The sequence below is a fragment of the Poeciliopsis prolifica genome, unplaced genomic scaffold (assembly GCF_027474105.1).
Source record: "Poeciliopsis prolifica strain line A6 unplaced genomic scaffold, Auburn_PproV2 SCAFFOLD010, whole genome shotgun sequence".
Taxonomy (NCBI): Eukaryota; Metazoa; Chordata; class Actinopteri; order Cyprinodontiformes; family Poeciliidae; genus Poeciliopsis; species Poeciliopsis prolifica.
In genome coordinates this window covers 13866275-13879293 of record NW_026562385.1, presented here as the reverse complement: position 1 = coordinate 13879293, position 13019 = coordinate 13866275, and the positions used below count along the sequence as shown (strand labels likewise).

At 40.5% G+C, this 13019-nt stretch overlaps 2 protein-coding genes across 2 annotated transcripts; one reads left to right on the top strand and one right to left on the bottom strand.

Moving 5' to 3' along the window:
* Positions 1–363: 363 nt before the first annotated feature.
* On the bottom strand, positions 364–5161 carry coil (coilin p80). The gene is made up of 7 exons (XM_055034974.1): positions 4862–5161; positions 3254–4151; positions 2358–2444; positions 1988–2035; positions 1785–1854; positions 561–649; positions 364–463 (listed from the first exon to the last, which is right to left on the bottom strand). The coding sequence occupies exons 1-7, from the start codon at positions 5128–5130 to the stop codon at positions 416–418; spliced, it is 1509 nt and encodes a 502-aa protein (XP_054890949.1). The 5' UTR covers positions 5131–5161; the 3' UTR covers positions 364–415.
* A 539-nt stretch (positions 5162–5700) lies between these two features.
* scpep1 (serine carboxypeptidase 1) lies at positions 5701–12948 on the top strand. The gene is made up of 13 exons (XM_055036175.1): positions 5701–5805; positions 6003–6142; positions 6936–7025; positions 7561–7716; positions 7924–7998; positions 8297–8369; positions 9069–9106; positions 9191–9319; positions 10657–10741; positions 10848–10961; positions 11065–11202; positions 11803–11966; positions 12298–12948. Exons 1-13 carry the CDS (start codon positions 5754–5756, stop codon positions 12358–12360), a joined length of 1317 nt encoding a protein of 438 aa, XP_054892150.1. The 5' UTR covers positions 5701–5753; the 3' UTR covers positions 12361–12948.
* Positions 12949–13019: the final 71 nt, after the last annotated feature.

Below are 13019 nucleotides of genomic sequence, written 5' to 3'. Positions count from 1 at the left end.
TTGGCATGAAAAATAAAGCATAGAAATAAAGACAAATTGCAATATACTCTTCTAAACCCTAATATTCAATTCATGAAGTGAAACAAGTTTTAAAATTGCTTTAAATTTCATCAAGGACATTAAGGCTGTCCTTCATGAAGACTTAACATGTCCAGGTCAATACCATGCGAACTGCACCAAATCAACCTTCCTGTATTGTTAATACAATTCATTTATAGATATCTACCAGAAATGAATAACTAACAATACACTCCAGAACTCAGAATGCAAGATTTCATTTATAAAAATTTTATAGAAAACCAGTTATTGTAGCATCAATATACAAAAATAAAATCCATCCAGAAAAGAACAAATCCCAATAAATTAACTTTAATAAAAGCAAATTTATTTAAATCTAACAAACAAGTTTTTATGTTTAAATGATGAGTCTTGGCTCCAGCAGAGAGTCCCAACGTTCCATAATCTGCATGAGAGACAGTGAAGAACGCAGAAGAATAAAGACTTTATTCCAGAGTGACAGTCACTGAAACATAATGAAGTCTACAAAACAAGCAGCTTACAGAGGATCCTCTTTGTATGGCATACTCCACTCTTTCTGAGCCGTCTGGATTCTGATAGACCAGGTCAAACTTGCCTGGCTCAGCAGGAGCTGGAGGGGAAGCACAAGAGAAATGAGAGGAACAGAACACAGAACATAAACTGGGCTCAGATGATATGAAGTTAGATTACAGTAAGTGTTTTTAATAAATAATCACAAACCACTGATTGTCTTCATCCAAATCAATATACTGAGAAAAGTCATATAGTAGATCCTATATCACATGATGCACCACATTATGACAGGGTTAGGGTTTTAAAAATAGAGTTACCTCTGCATTTTGTAAAAATCAGCACAAAATATAATAATATTACATAATGCAGCAGAAAGCATCACAAAGTGCATTAACTGTTTTATTCCATTTTGAAACCTGATTTTATTACATTATTTACATATTGTGATGTTAGTACATGATGTGGCATTTCAGGCAAATTTGTTTTAAATAAAGAAACCTTTTATTTTGTGACTGCTAACTTCAGCCAACAGAGCGAGACTAGATTGTTTCCAGATTTGATTCTGTGTGAGAACAGAACTAAACTCACATTGTAAAGCTGGAGTACTCCTCACCATAAAGTTTGTGTAATCAATAAAGCATTCAGAATGAACCCCCTTTGATTGAAATAACAGGCCAAAAGTTTCAAAAGTATAAGTAGTTTGGTAGCAGTGAAGAAAACTTGTGAGGCTCCAAATAACTAGTCATATAATGAGGATGAAGGATCAACACATTTAGGGATGCAGTGAAATGAAAATATTGATATTGCTGTTATAGCCGATAACCGCTTCAGTTAAACTCTCCACAATCCTGAACTCCATCGCTGTCACAGGACCGAACAAATACCACCTCACCCACCGCCCAAAGAAATAAGCAGCAACAAGATGGACATACATATCTGTCAATATCAGCCCCGTTTTATTTAATCAAACCAATATGTTAAAAAATGTCTGATATGGGCCAATGCTCATGTTCGTGCTGATATATAGTGCATCCCTAACAACATTTTATGCTGCAACATATTTATGGAACATGCCTTTTCACTGCCACAACTCATAATTCTCAGATAAATCAAATAATAAATACTGACTAATGCAATAAAATACATTCTAAACTGGAGTTTTATTATGGTTTACGTTATATTAGTTTTATACACGGATAAAAAGAAAAAAAACAAGAAAAAAAGGTTCCTACCTTGTGAGGCATTAAGAAGTTCCAGCTCAATCTGTTTGGTTGTTGGGTCAAAGTTGATAATCTTTCCCTCCTGACAGACATGTAGACACAAATGTAGAGGGTTTGACTAACAAGGAATTCACTAGAACAAGTTTTGACGTTTTATTCAATTTACATTGTTGGGTTATGGGAACAATGACTTCATTGAGGCTGACTCTCCTCACCTTATATTCAGATACTTCTGGTGTGTAGTTCTCTGTTAACTCCAGCAACTGTACATGAAAGAAAGGACGAAAAAGGTGAAGAGAAATATGCAAGAATGATTTGTCCATTTATTGAACATAGTAGCTTTATCCTGTGAAGGTAGGCATGTTCACAGACATTTACTGAAGGGTCTCTGATAAAAACCTAAGCTGGATTATATATAATATATGTATGAACAGTGCGAACTGTTTCTTTAAAACAACTATAAAGCAGCTATCATGAACAAGTTAAACTAATCAAACGCTTTTGTCTTTCCCATTTTTTGTTTGCAGCACAAAGAATATTTATCTCCATGTGATGATCAGCCCTGATTCATTAGAACAAACTGACCTTGAAGGCGATCTTCTGGCCCACCTGGGGCGGGGCAGCCAGCAGCGGCATGGAGCTGTAGTCCTTTGGGACGGGTTCTGCTTCAGTCTACTCAGAGGGATTAGAAGTTATTGTTCAGCCATATATGGTTAACAGTAATGGCCACATGCACACATGCATCTGTGTCTAAACTGTTGAGGCTAACATAAAGTTGGTAGAGTAGTAACTGTTTCCTAAACCTGACCAACTACCTTCAGTTTTACAGGCTGAACAGACTCCAGTGTTGGGTCTTCATCACTTTCTCTCTTCTTAAATTAAAATCTACATCAAAGGATTTGTTAAAAATGATTTTTGGTGCACATAATTATTAAAATATAAACAGATGAGTACAAGCAGGACGCAGTTTAATTTTAACTCAACTTTTTTGTTTTTTGTTTTTAATCTTTTTTTTTCTTTTGACCAGTAGGCAGACGGGAAAGAGGGCGAGGACAGGGAGGAAGACATGCAGGAAAGGTTGCCGGGACCGGGAGTCGAACCTGCAACGTCCATGTCGAGGACTGAGGCCTCCAAACGTGGGTCGTGCTAACCCACTGCGCCACCACAGCACGCAGAGCACATAAACATTTACTTCGAAATAAAACGCTGATGATCAACACACTTCAAATGTTGATCATTTGAAGTGTGTTGGTCCAATAACCCAGTTACTATTATTGGGGGCTTTATGGGTGTTTACTATGTGTAGTTCAGAGTATTGGTAAAGGATGTGGGAGCAGGGAATCGTTTAGGTTTTACTTGATTAGCCATAGATCTGTGAAAGACATAAGTTCTGATGATAAAAGCTTGAATTCCAGTGACAACACTGCTGTCTGGATCCACACAAACACAGCAAACATCTGCAGACACATCTGGAGACTCACCTGCAGAACAACAGACTTGCTGCTCAGAGAGTCAGTCTGGTAAGAGGGCTCCTTTGTGCCATTCCCGAGTCGCTCCACGTCACTTTGACCTCTGACCCTGGGGCACTCTCCAGGATCCCCTCCAGCCCACCTCCTGTCCCGGCCCCTGCCGAGGCCCCTCCAGGCCCCTGGGACAGGGATGTTCAGGAAAGGCTGCTGCGGCTGGCGGATAACCAGCTGGATCTCTTCTTCACTGTCTTGGTTGAGCGGAGGCTGCTCTGTGCTGGACGCCTGGTTCTGGTTCTGAGCTCCAGCCTTGGAGCTGCTGGTGTCAGGATCCAAAGGTTTGGTTCTGGCCGGGACTTTTAAAGTGTCGGCCACGTCTGAGGAGGAGTCTGTTTGTGAAGACGCAGATGAGGAAGAAGGCTGAGATTTTTCTGGGCTGGGTTTCTGGTGTGGAGTTCCCTTTGAAGCAGCAGGAGAGGCGCTGGGTTTCTTGGCCACTTTTTGATGGCAAGCTTCATTTCCATTCCTGCTGGGGCTTGATGAGGGGCCATTCTGTGTTTTCACTTTTCCTGCTGGGGTCTTGTCAGGGCCAGAGGGAATGTCTGAGGCAGCAGCAGCTTCAGGGACAGCAGGATGTCTTCTGTCCACTGACTTCACTATCCTCTTCTTCTTCTTCTTTTTCTTCTTCTTTGCAGCCATCTTTATTTCTAACATCTTATTCCCATCATCACCTTTAGCTACATCTGACCCATCTGCCGTCCTGTCCTCCAGCTCGTTTCTCTTCTTCTTCTTCTTCTTGTGCTCTACGCTCTGTCCCTCTGCAGTGTCTCTCCGTCTCTTCTTGCAGGACACAGCAGCCGTCTCTGGACAGCTGCTGTGTCCATTCACCTGAGGCAGACATTCCACCTTCACCCTGATCACAGAAACACACAAATGTTTTAAATGGTCACATCTCTGTCCTCACAGAGTCTAGAAAAATTATTCATTCTTTAAAAACTTTTGCACATTTTGTCACATTATAAGCTTTAATTGATTTTAGTGGGATTTTATTGAAAACTGAACGCATCATAGTGCATAAGTATAAAAACCTTTCTTTCACAGCAAAATAAATTTTGCTCCTCGAAATTTTTCCAAGTAGTCATGAAATTATGAAGGCAAAATGAACTTTGGTGAGCTGACATTAGGGCTGGACAGTATGGCTGGAAAACATATTACAATGTCAGAGTTTTCTATCAGTCGGTATCAACTGTTTGTTGATATATGAATTACTGAGAACAATTCTGGTAGAAAACAGTTGGAGACTGCAAAAAATCTCTAAGAAAATATAATGAATAGTCCGGGACAATATCAGTCTCATCTGGTTGTAACGTCACAAAATCTGAAAAAGTTCAAGTTATGAATAATTTTGGAAGGATCAGAAATGTCCTTGCTGTGAGAAACAGCGTTCAGCTCAGAGAATCAAAGATCCAAATCCCAGATCAGAAGAAGAATGCCTTTTTCAAATCAGCTCCTTCTTTGGAGAGCAGGTTGTCATGGTGATTTGATCCACTCGTACCAACACGTTGCTGACCGTCACCAGACTGAGGTCTGTCTCGCCCAGTGACACCTGAACTGAACACGCACCTGACGTTGTCGTTGTCCCGCACCACGTAGATGCTCTCCGTGTGCGGCAGGTAGCAGTCCTCTATGAACAGGCTCAGGATGCTGCTGCGGCTGAACTCAAACTTCTCCCGGATGACGCTCTCCAGGTCTGCCACCACGCGGCACGTGTTCAGGTCCACGAGCAGCCAGCACATGCGGCACCCCACGACGGCCGGGGGCGGGTAGTCAAAAAACAAGCGGAGGCGAATAAACTTGTTGCGGTGCGCAGCCATGACGCCAAAACGTTCCATTCACGCGCTCCCTGGCTAACTCAACCACAACTTCCGCTTGAACCTTTCAAAATAAATCTCCACCTCTCACTTACTGCCCCCTAGAGGCCGGGAGTGGTAATAGTCATCTCATGCTCGTCTCTGAGTTCTGCTGTTTACAGAACACTAACTAACTTTTTGAACACATTTTTATGTGTGGTGTTTGTGAAATGGTTAATAGTATGCACTTGTATGCGGGAAATTTACAGAAAAATAATAAGGTGGGGTAAAAACCCGGTGGTTTGCAGCCAGAACCAGAGAGCAGACTGCTGAGAGAAGACGGGGTTCTGGTCGTGGCTTGGACTTTTTCTTGCCATTTGTTTGTCTTTATTTTATTCAGATTTCAACCATCTGATTCAGGTGGGATGAAGAAGGGGCGCATTTAACAGCTGCAAGGGCGGTAGTTCTCTAGAACTGGAGTTGGCCACGAACCTCAAGCTGTTCCGTTCAGTGACTTTATTTCAGACGAACCAGCTGTCGGCCTGTAGATACGTCACTAGACACACACCAACCGGAACCTCCCTCCCCCAACCCATGTGGTTGTCAGCTGACTGGGCTGCTGTCATGTGATTTCTGTCCTGAATCAGAGCAGAGCGGCTGAAACAATGTCTCGGTTCGGATCTCTCCTCTGGTTTCTCTCTGTTCTCATCTCCCAAGGTAAGCTTTCTGGATTGGTTCCCCCAACCAGAACCTGCCAGGTAGGAGATGATGTTTTCTGACCATCATTGACCCCACTGACTGCAAACCGAAAGTGGAATCATTGTGAAGAACTTTCTGAATGAGAACATATTTGAGTTAATTGTGGTCCATGTAGATCCAGGAATAATGTGGACATGTGCGTGTGTTGTTCGCAGGTCTTCCCTCCCCGCTGGCGGGTAAAGAAGTCTGGGACTATGTGGAAGTGAGGCCCGGGGCCCACATGTTCTGGTGGCTTTATTATGCTGACAGTCCGTCTGCTCAGTATCACGACCTGCCGCTGGTCATGTGGCTGCAGGTACAAAATAAAACCTAAACCTGTATTTCAGCGTATTGGTCTGAGTGACCTTAGATGAAAAAGAAGGATGTTTTTTTTTCATATCTAGTCATATTTCATAAATTAGAATCTGCATTCACATGAGGCTCATTGACCAGATTCAAAGTACACTTAATGCTAAATACTTTACCCTAAGCATAATATTACATGTATCATAAGCATAATATCGCCTGTAAGAAAAATGTTATGTTTTCAATGGTCTGTCATATTCTAAAGATGTAAGCAGAAAAAAAGCAACAATTAGCAGAAATAAAAGCTTGAAACACCAGTGTGTGGACAACAGAAATACTTCAAAAATGCAATAATAATTAGAATTTATTGAATATGTAAAAGAATGCATCCATCAGTGCTATTCAGTTGAATGGCTCATGTAGTTTGTGATCCATGGAAGAACTGAATTTAACATGTTTGTTGGTGGAAGTGAACATGACATCACCTGATGAGTAACACCAAAGATGCTTCTATTAGTGGCCACAGAGGAGGAAGTACGGTAACCATCCACCAGCAATGTCAAAGTTTCCCTGAAACTGTTGTGAAGGTGCTACATCTCTTGGATAAAAGATGCACACGTTCCTGTTCTTTCTTCAGTGTGACTCACTTTTGTCAATCCATATTCAGGACAAACATTTGACCTGGCAGCTCAAGTCCTAAGAAATACTCTGTGGACGATGCAAAAGTTCAGAAATGGATAAAAAAAACCAAAAACAAAGAGAATCTGTTATAAAATTAACATGGCTGTGCTCTGTGTTTTCAGGGTGGACCAGGAGGATCAGGGAGTGGCTTTGGTAACTTTGAAGAAATTGGACCACTGAACAGAGACCTGGAGCCCAGGAAGACGAGCTGGGTAATATTGATGCCGATAACATAATATTGATGCCGATATTCTGATATCAATGCTTTTCTGTGATTTTCAGTGATTTTTCTGAAATATTTTTATAATTTCAACAGTTTGTCATGTTACAATTACAGATTATATCATACAGATTTTACTCTGATTCCATGCTGCTATGATTATACCAGTGTGTAAAGCCAGAAAGTTTCTCCACTGGTTTAAGGTCCATGTTTCACAATAGAGATGATGTGGTATTTTTTAGTTTTTTTGTTTTGGCATAGTGATAGGTTTCTTACACAGGTTGCATTTTGCATGTACGCTAAAACTTCGAAGTGGAAGTTTTGTGTGTTTTGATAATAGTTTAGTTGAAGTTGTATTCCATGCTACATTTAAGCAATTTCATAAAGCACCTAGAAAAATATGGATGAGCAATTTATAGGTCAAAGGCTGCTCTGTTCCTTTGTGCAATCCATGCTAGCCAGCTACAAAATAAAACCTAAAATAATGGACAAAAAACTTTGTGTGTGCTCTATGCTGTGTTGTGTAGGTGCAGGCAGCCAGTGTGTTGTTTGTGGATAACCCAGTGGGCACCGGCTTTAGCTACGCTGAACGGCCCGACGGCTTTGCCACCAACGTCTCCACTGTGGCCTCAGACATGCTGGTGCTGCTCAAACATTTCTTCACACAGATACCAGAGTTCCAGGTGAGCTCATATTGAAACAAGAGTAATGTTGTCTAAAAGCTTGGCTAACTTGTGGGAAACTATTTACTGGTAACTACACTCATTCTTATGGTTCCAAGTGGGGTTATGTTAATACATTTTCCCTATTTCCTTGCCTAAGTTTGAGAGGATTATTTGCCATATGAAAGAAGTGATTCCACTGCGAGTTAAAATGTGTGAACTTTGCAGAGCATGCCCTTCTACATCTTCTCTGAGTCATATGGGGGAAAGATGGCCGCTGCCATCTCACTGGAACTCAGCAAGGTGAGGTTACTGCTCTTTGGGTCTATAGCATCACATCCATGGCTTTACAGAGCATTAGCTGTAATGATGGAGTAAAAGCTTTGTAAAGCAAGTATCACACGAAGGGCCACATGAGCCACAAATAAATCAGATTTGTAAGTTTGCATTTTTTTTTATTTTTTTTTAGGACTCTAAGCAGACGTGTTCTGTCATTAACTCATATGACTTGAACATGTTTTAATATAAAATTATAAGAGTACTTTAGCTTTTTCTGATAACAAGGTGTGGTTTTTAATCTGGGTGAATTGTCTGTTTACAGGCTGTAGCCCAAGGCTCAGTGAAATGCAACTTTGCAGGCGTGGCACTTGGAGACTCGTGGATTTCCCCGTTGGGTCAGTATCAGTCAGTTTTTAACCCTCCAGGTCAACCTTTGTCCCCAGTTCCAATCAAAAACACCAGAAGAATGCTGCACAGACAGATTTCGGACCTTAATGCTTTTGCAAGTTTCCCTTTGTGGCAGCATTTCATGTCACACCACTAGATGGTGTAGTAATTTAAAACGCATGTATTCATTAGACTCCAAAGTGCCAGAGATCAGGAATTGCCAACCTTCCTTCAACTGGCTTTATTTAGTAATAAGTGATTTACAATTTCAGGTAATATATGTATTTTCTTTTTCACTCAAACAGGGATCTGTTTGATTCAAAGCTACTATCTCTACCAAAAAAATAACAGCACATCATCTCACCTTTTGTTTTATAATCATCAGGGGGAAAAAATTAATTGGTCATATTTTCAGTCAACAGTTCAGACTTCAACAAACATAGTAAATTGTTAAAGGTCAGCCAATCGTTGATCCATCTCTGCTGTTTTGGATTTTTTTATCTTTTATATGTGGATATTTTTTTGAAAAATGTAAATGACTTTATTTTTATGTACTTGAACTTAAAATCACTTTTGTTTTTAGAACTTAATTAGTGGTTTTACATGGATGCTCAAAATATTTTTTAGAGTGTGAATTGCGCTTAGTAAATGTGTAGAGATTTAAGTGACGACATGCCACTCACTGTAAGAACGTCTTTTGTTACCAGACTCTGTGATGACATGGGGTCCATACCTTTACACCACTGTGAGTAACACACAGAGTGCGTTTCCTTAACAACCGTGGATCCAAGCTGCTCTGTTGAATTTTCCTCTGACCTGCTGTGTGCAGTCCCTGCTGGACGACAACGGCCTGGCCGATGTCAACAGTGCAGCGGAGAAGGTGAAGCAAGCTGTGGAGCAGCAGCAGTTTCTGAAAGCCACAGAGCTGTGGTCGGTCACTGAGACGGTAGTGGAGCAGGTTGGTACCACACTGGAGCCTGTACACCCAAAAGGTTTCTTTAAACCTTCAAGCCATAACAATTGTGATCTCTCACAACTGAACTATTCAGCTATTCTAATTGAAAAACTGACACAGCCATCAAGTGTGGTTCTTATACCACACTTGATGTCAAAGAAAATTTGATCACATTAGCGTTGTCGTTCGGCCAAAACCTGCCAACAGCAAAACAGGCGAGTCGTTTCAGCACAATGTTCTTTGCTAAGCAGCCACTTAGGGCCCTAGGGCCACTAAGGGGCCCCCTCAGTGGAGCTGATTATTTTATTTATTTATTTTTTTTCTGGTAATAATTTCTATGTTATTATAATATCAAAAACATACAATTTCACTATGAAGCGATTTGTTTTTACAATAATATACAATCATAAGATATATCGTATATTTGATTATGCAGAAATTCTTTTATGGATAAAAAGAAAAAAAATGCTTTTGGTGCCCCCTGGTGGCACGCACGCTTCCTGTATGTAAACAACACTGCCAGAGATACAATAAGTTTATAGCAGGTGTGTGAATGATCCAATGATCGGGCTGCTGATTGCAGCCAGTCCACATTGTTAGCAGAATTAGAGGGCCCCAAAACCAAATTTGACTTTGGGCCCCATGGAGGCTTGGGTCGGCCCTTCCTGGAGCAGACAGTAGTGAACCAAGAGCTGCAGGCAGCTTCTTATATCATGTTTCATCTTCCTCTGAAGTTGGAGTCAGGAGGTGGAAATGGCAACAAACCCCAAGTCCAAGTTCCAAAACCAGTGGGATTTACTAAATGATGTGTTCACTGGCCGCACTAACAGTGGACAGCTGTTGGTAATACAACCTAATAAGAATTCAGTTTACAGTTTGCTTGAAAACAATTCTTTAAAAAAATGCATTCTTCAACCAATCATACAGTACCCATGGCTTGTTGGGGATAATCACTTTGATTATCAGTGGGTATTAATAATTTCCCAAATGGCAGTTATTGATACAACTGATTTATTCATTACAGATTATTATTTTCAGATTGTCAGGAATCACTAGCCACATACCTATGTAGTTTATTGAGGTGTGAAATGCTGTGAATGCCCGGATCTGGAGTTACTTTACCAGTTCCAGCTTGTGGTCTGGTCATGAGGCGTTTGGGATGCACTGATCCAGAAGACCTCCACAGGGTTTGGTGTTATTCTTGACAAGACAGGAATGTTTTGGTGCCGTGTTGCTGAACATATTGTACTGAGCACATGACCTTTAGGAGAGGGTTATAATAGGACTGAAATGACGTACAAGATTTATTTTTCAAATCAGCAAAATTGTTTTCTTCTCAGAACACCAATGGGGTGAACTTCTACAACATTCTAACCCAGCAACCAGATGAGAAAGTCACTACTGCTGCAGGAGAAAACTTCATCTGTATGGCACTCTTTAAACCTAGACTCCACTTACCAAATGAATTTATGAAGATTGGGTCCAGCATTATTGCTCTAGCTAACTGATGTGCTTTTCCTCTCTGCATCAGCTCTGCAAGCCCACCGCCACATTCGCCCTCTGCACAAGCAATCACTGAACGAACTGATGAACGGACCAATAAGGAAGAAACTGGCCATCATCCCTCAGAATGTCACTTGGGGAGGTACTTGGTTTAAATCTCCATATATAGACTGTCTGATACACATCACAGTGTTATGTTTCATGTCCTCTCTGCCTTCTTTGTCCTAATCTATTCTGGTTTCCAGGTCAAGCAGAAGACGTGTTCAGCAACATGGCGGGTGATTTCATGAGGCCAGTGGTGGATATAGTGGACCAGTTGTTGACAGCTGGAGTCAATGTGACAGTTTACAATGGCCAGCTGGACCTTATAGTGGACACCATGGGTAAATGAGCTTCCAAATCAGTGACATCTTTAACACTAGAGACGCTGGCAGCCTTTGGGAAATCTGTTAAGGTTCTGTGTGTTAAAGATTAATCACTCGGATTGCTTTTACTGTCAGTCAAGTTATGCTGACCACTAAAAAGAGGCTAAAGACTGTTGCAAATGCCATCAACGTCTGTTTTTAAAATCCTGATGTGCATAAAGTTGGCTTTAATTTCTTCACCTGTTACTACTGCTAAATTACAACAATTAAAATGATTGTGATCATTTATTTATATAGTCTACATTTGATCAAAATGTTATTCATACCCAGTTGTACCACAATGGAAATTCATCCCCAGTTAAAGTGGAATGTGTCTATAAACCAAACTATTCCAACCTCTTCAGCATCAGTTGGCAAACTTCTTTCACTGAGTGCTTTGATAATACACCATGACCTCCCCACCCCCCTTCTAATTTAGTAAGTTATGAAAAGACTAAAGCAGAAGGAAATATAATGGTTTTCCAAGAAAAACTTGACACTAATACATCTCTGGTGAACGCATGTAACCAACCCTCATGTTTGAGCTCCGGATGTAAAAGCACATTTTTATTCTTCCAGGTCAGGAGCTTTGGGTGAAGCAGCTAAAGTGGGAGGGGCTTTCTGGCTTTAGCCAGCTGAGGTGGACCCCTCTGGATGACCCAGCCTCCCCAGGAACCACTGGAGCCTTTTTCAAGACTTACAAGAACTTTGCATTCTACTGGATCCTCAAAGCTGGTCACATGGTAAAATCTGAGCTGGTTCTAACTATTTTAGTTTTAAATATTGTATTTCATGAAACACTGATCTGTTTAGTTTGGAAGAATAGAAGGGTGTAGAGTAGACCTGTAATACAATGTAGATGGTCGAACTGTAAGATGCAAACTTTTCTGGTATAAAAGTATTTTATCAAGAAGTCCTCAGATTTTTACTTTGCTTTCTGTTTGGGGTTGACTAATGCAGCTTGAGGTGTGATTTTTCTTATTATTTTTAATGAAGCTAATTAAATTCAAAGTGCATAGTTTATAGCAAAATGGTAGAAATTTAGTGTTAAACTGTTATCTTGTTGTTTCTCAGATCCCTTCAGACCAGGGAGCCATGGCCCTGCAGATGCTGAAGATGATCACGCAGCAGGACTGAATGAATGTTGTGGCAGCTGGGACGGCTCTGACAATCACAGAAATTCTTTGTTTGTTTTTTTGTTTACTTGCTTTACAAAATTTACTTTGATATCAGGTTCACTTGACTTAAAGCTCTGTAAATTCCACTCACTAAATACAACTTTCTTTTATAAATACTCTTGCACGCTTTCATTTTTTCTTGGCATGCTTCTTTGGGAGACGTGGATCTAAACTAACTTTAACTGAGTGAATTGATTTGCAGGTGATGAATGACCATAAAACAGAACCTTTTGCACCATCTGCAAAGGATCTGAGGCTTATGCCCCTATAATCTACCCCATCATTTTGCCATCACCATCTATAGTGACTCTCTTTGAAGAATTTGAATTAATGAATTATAACATTTAATTTCCCATTGTGATCAATAAAGCATTTTGAATTGAATTTGAATAAGGGTGTTGAAAAAGTTTAGGCTCCACTTTTCCACTTGGAAAGTGATAGAAATGAAAATTGGAGCAAAAACGTTTTAGTCCTGACATGGATGATATCCTCCACAATAATGTCCTGATCAAATTGTATAGAATAAAGAATGAAGGAATGTCTGGCATGACTGTGTTCCATTCTTACAGTGGAGTTATCAATACTTAAATTGATGTATGGGAGCCGTTTTAGCTGACC